The sequence below is a fragment of the Rhinopithecus bieti genome, unplaced genomic scaffold, assembly GCF_001698545.2.
Source record: "Rhinopithecus bieti isolate Rb0 unplaced genomic scaffold, ASM169854v2 scaffold_65304, whole genome shotgun sequence".
Classification (NCBI taxonomy): domain Eukaryota; kingdom Metazoa; phylum Chordata; class Mammalia; order Primates; family Cercopithecidae; genus Rhinopithecus; species Rhinopithecus bieti.
This window is the reverse complement of record NW_016824527.1, coordinates 1-1,682: the sequence shown is the minus strand read 5'-3', so window position 1 is coordinate 1,682 and position 1,682 is coordinate 1. Positions and strand designations below refer to the sequence as shown.

The window sequence follows — 1,682 nt, the reverse complement described above, 5'->3', positions numbered from 1 at the left end:
CCATTAAATGGATTCATTCACCAGTCAAAGGACATATGGGTTGTTTCCAGTCTTTGGTTATAATGAGTAAAGTCATTATCAACACTTGCCAGAAGTTTCTGGATGAACACAGGTTTTCATTTCTCGTGGGAAGATACCTAGGAGTGGGATTGCTGGGTCACATGTATGGTAAGTGTGTGTTTAACTTGATAAGAAACCATCCAGCTGTTTCAGGAATAGCTTAGCTTTGCGTTTTGCTTTGTTTCTTCCCAAGAACCTGGGCCCTTTCCTGGGATTGTGGACATACTCGGAACTGGAGGTGGCCTGCTGGAGTATCGGGCTAGTCTGCTGGCTGGGAAGGGTTTTGCTGTGATGGCTCTGGCTTATTATAACTATGAAGACCTCCCCAAGACCATGGACATCCTCCATCTGGAGTACTTTGAAGAAGCCGTGAACTACTTGCTCAGTCATCCTGAGGTTAGTTCTTCTCTCAGATTTATGGGCTATGATGTATCAGGTCTCTTCTTGAATGGTCTGCGTGTTCACAGAAGTTGGCTCATTCATGACAGCCATTCCCTACCCCAACACACACTACCTTTTTTAGTCACTTCTTACAGTGTCTTTATTTTTTTTTTTTGAGATAGAGTCTCACTCTGTTGCCAGGCTGGAGTCCAGTGTTGTGATCTTGGCTTACTGCAACCTCCACATCCCAAGTTCAAGTGATTCTTGTGCCTCAGCTTCCCGAGTAGCTGGGGTTACAGGCACCTGCCACCATGCTTGGCTAATTTTTGTGTTTTTAGTAGAAGTGGGGTTTCACAATATTGGTCAGGCTGGTCTTGAACTCCTGACTTCAAATGATCCACCCGCCTTGGCCTCCCAAAGTGCTGGTTTACAGGCATGAGCCACTATGCCTGGCCTAATTTTTGTATTTTTTTTTTTTTTTTTAGTAGAGATGGGGTTTTGCCATGTTGGCCAGGCTGGTCTCAAACTCCTGACCTCAAGTGATCTGCCCACCTCGGCCTCCCAGAGTGCTGGAATTACAGGCGTAAGCCACCACACTTGGCCTCTTAAAGATAGTTTCTATGCAATTCTGTATTACTGTATTTTCTGCTAGTAAATATACTCATAGTTGGTATTATACAATTTTAAATTCCAGTATGTTTTTTCTTTCTTTTGTTTTTTTTTTTGAGATGGAGTCTTGCTGTGTCAACTAGGCTGGAGTGCAATGGCATGATCTAGGCTTTACTGCAACCTGCACCTCCTGGGTTCAATCGATGCTCCTGCCTCAGCCTCCCGAGTAGCTGGGACTACAGGTGCATGCCACTACTGCCTGGCTAATTTTGTATTTGTAGTAGAGATGGGGTTTCGCCATATTGGCCAGGCTGGTCTCAAACTCCTGACCTCAAGTGATCCACCCGCCTCAGCCTCCCAAACTGTTGGGATTACAGGCGTGAGCCACCACGCGCAGCCATGAAATGATGTTCTTGTTGATGATGACTCAGTTTAGTTATGACAGTGGGAATGGGTGGCTCAGGTGGGAGAGAGAAAGAGATCATGGGAGATAGGAGATTAAGGAACTGAGAAACCAGAGTAGTTGATTGATCTTCCACATGGTTATCACCAAGAGTGGTGATGGAGAAATTGTGGAAAGGAAGAGATAGAGGGGAGGTAAATTCCCAAAGTTGCAAATCTGGGTAAATGGT

At 45.2% G+C, this 1,682-nt stretch overlaps 1 protein-coding gene across 1 annotated transcript in view; it reads left to right on the top strand.

Moving 5' to 3' along the window:
- Positions 1–529, top strand: part of LOC108522286 (acyl-coenzyme A thioesterase 2, mitochondrial-like) — a gene marked incomplete at its 3' end in the record, with an annotated part of 5,509 nt that extends 4,980 nt beyond the window's left edge. The window contains exon 2 of the mRNA XM_017862387.1: positions 254–529. Coding sequence (XP_017717876.1) covers positions 254–529 — 276 coding nt within the window. The remainder of the gene's footprint in view (positions 1–253) is intronic.
- Between the last annotated feature and the right edge of the window lie 1,153 nt (positions 530–1,682).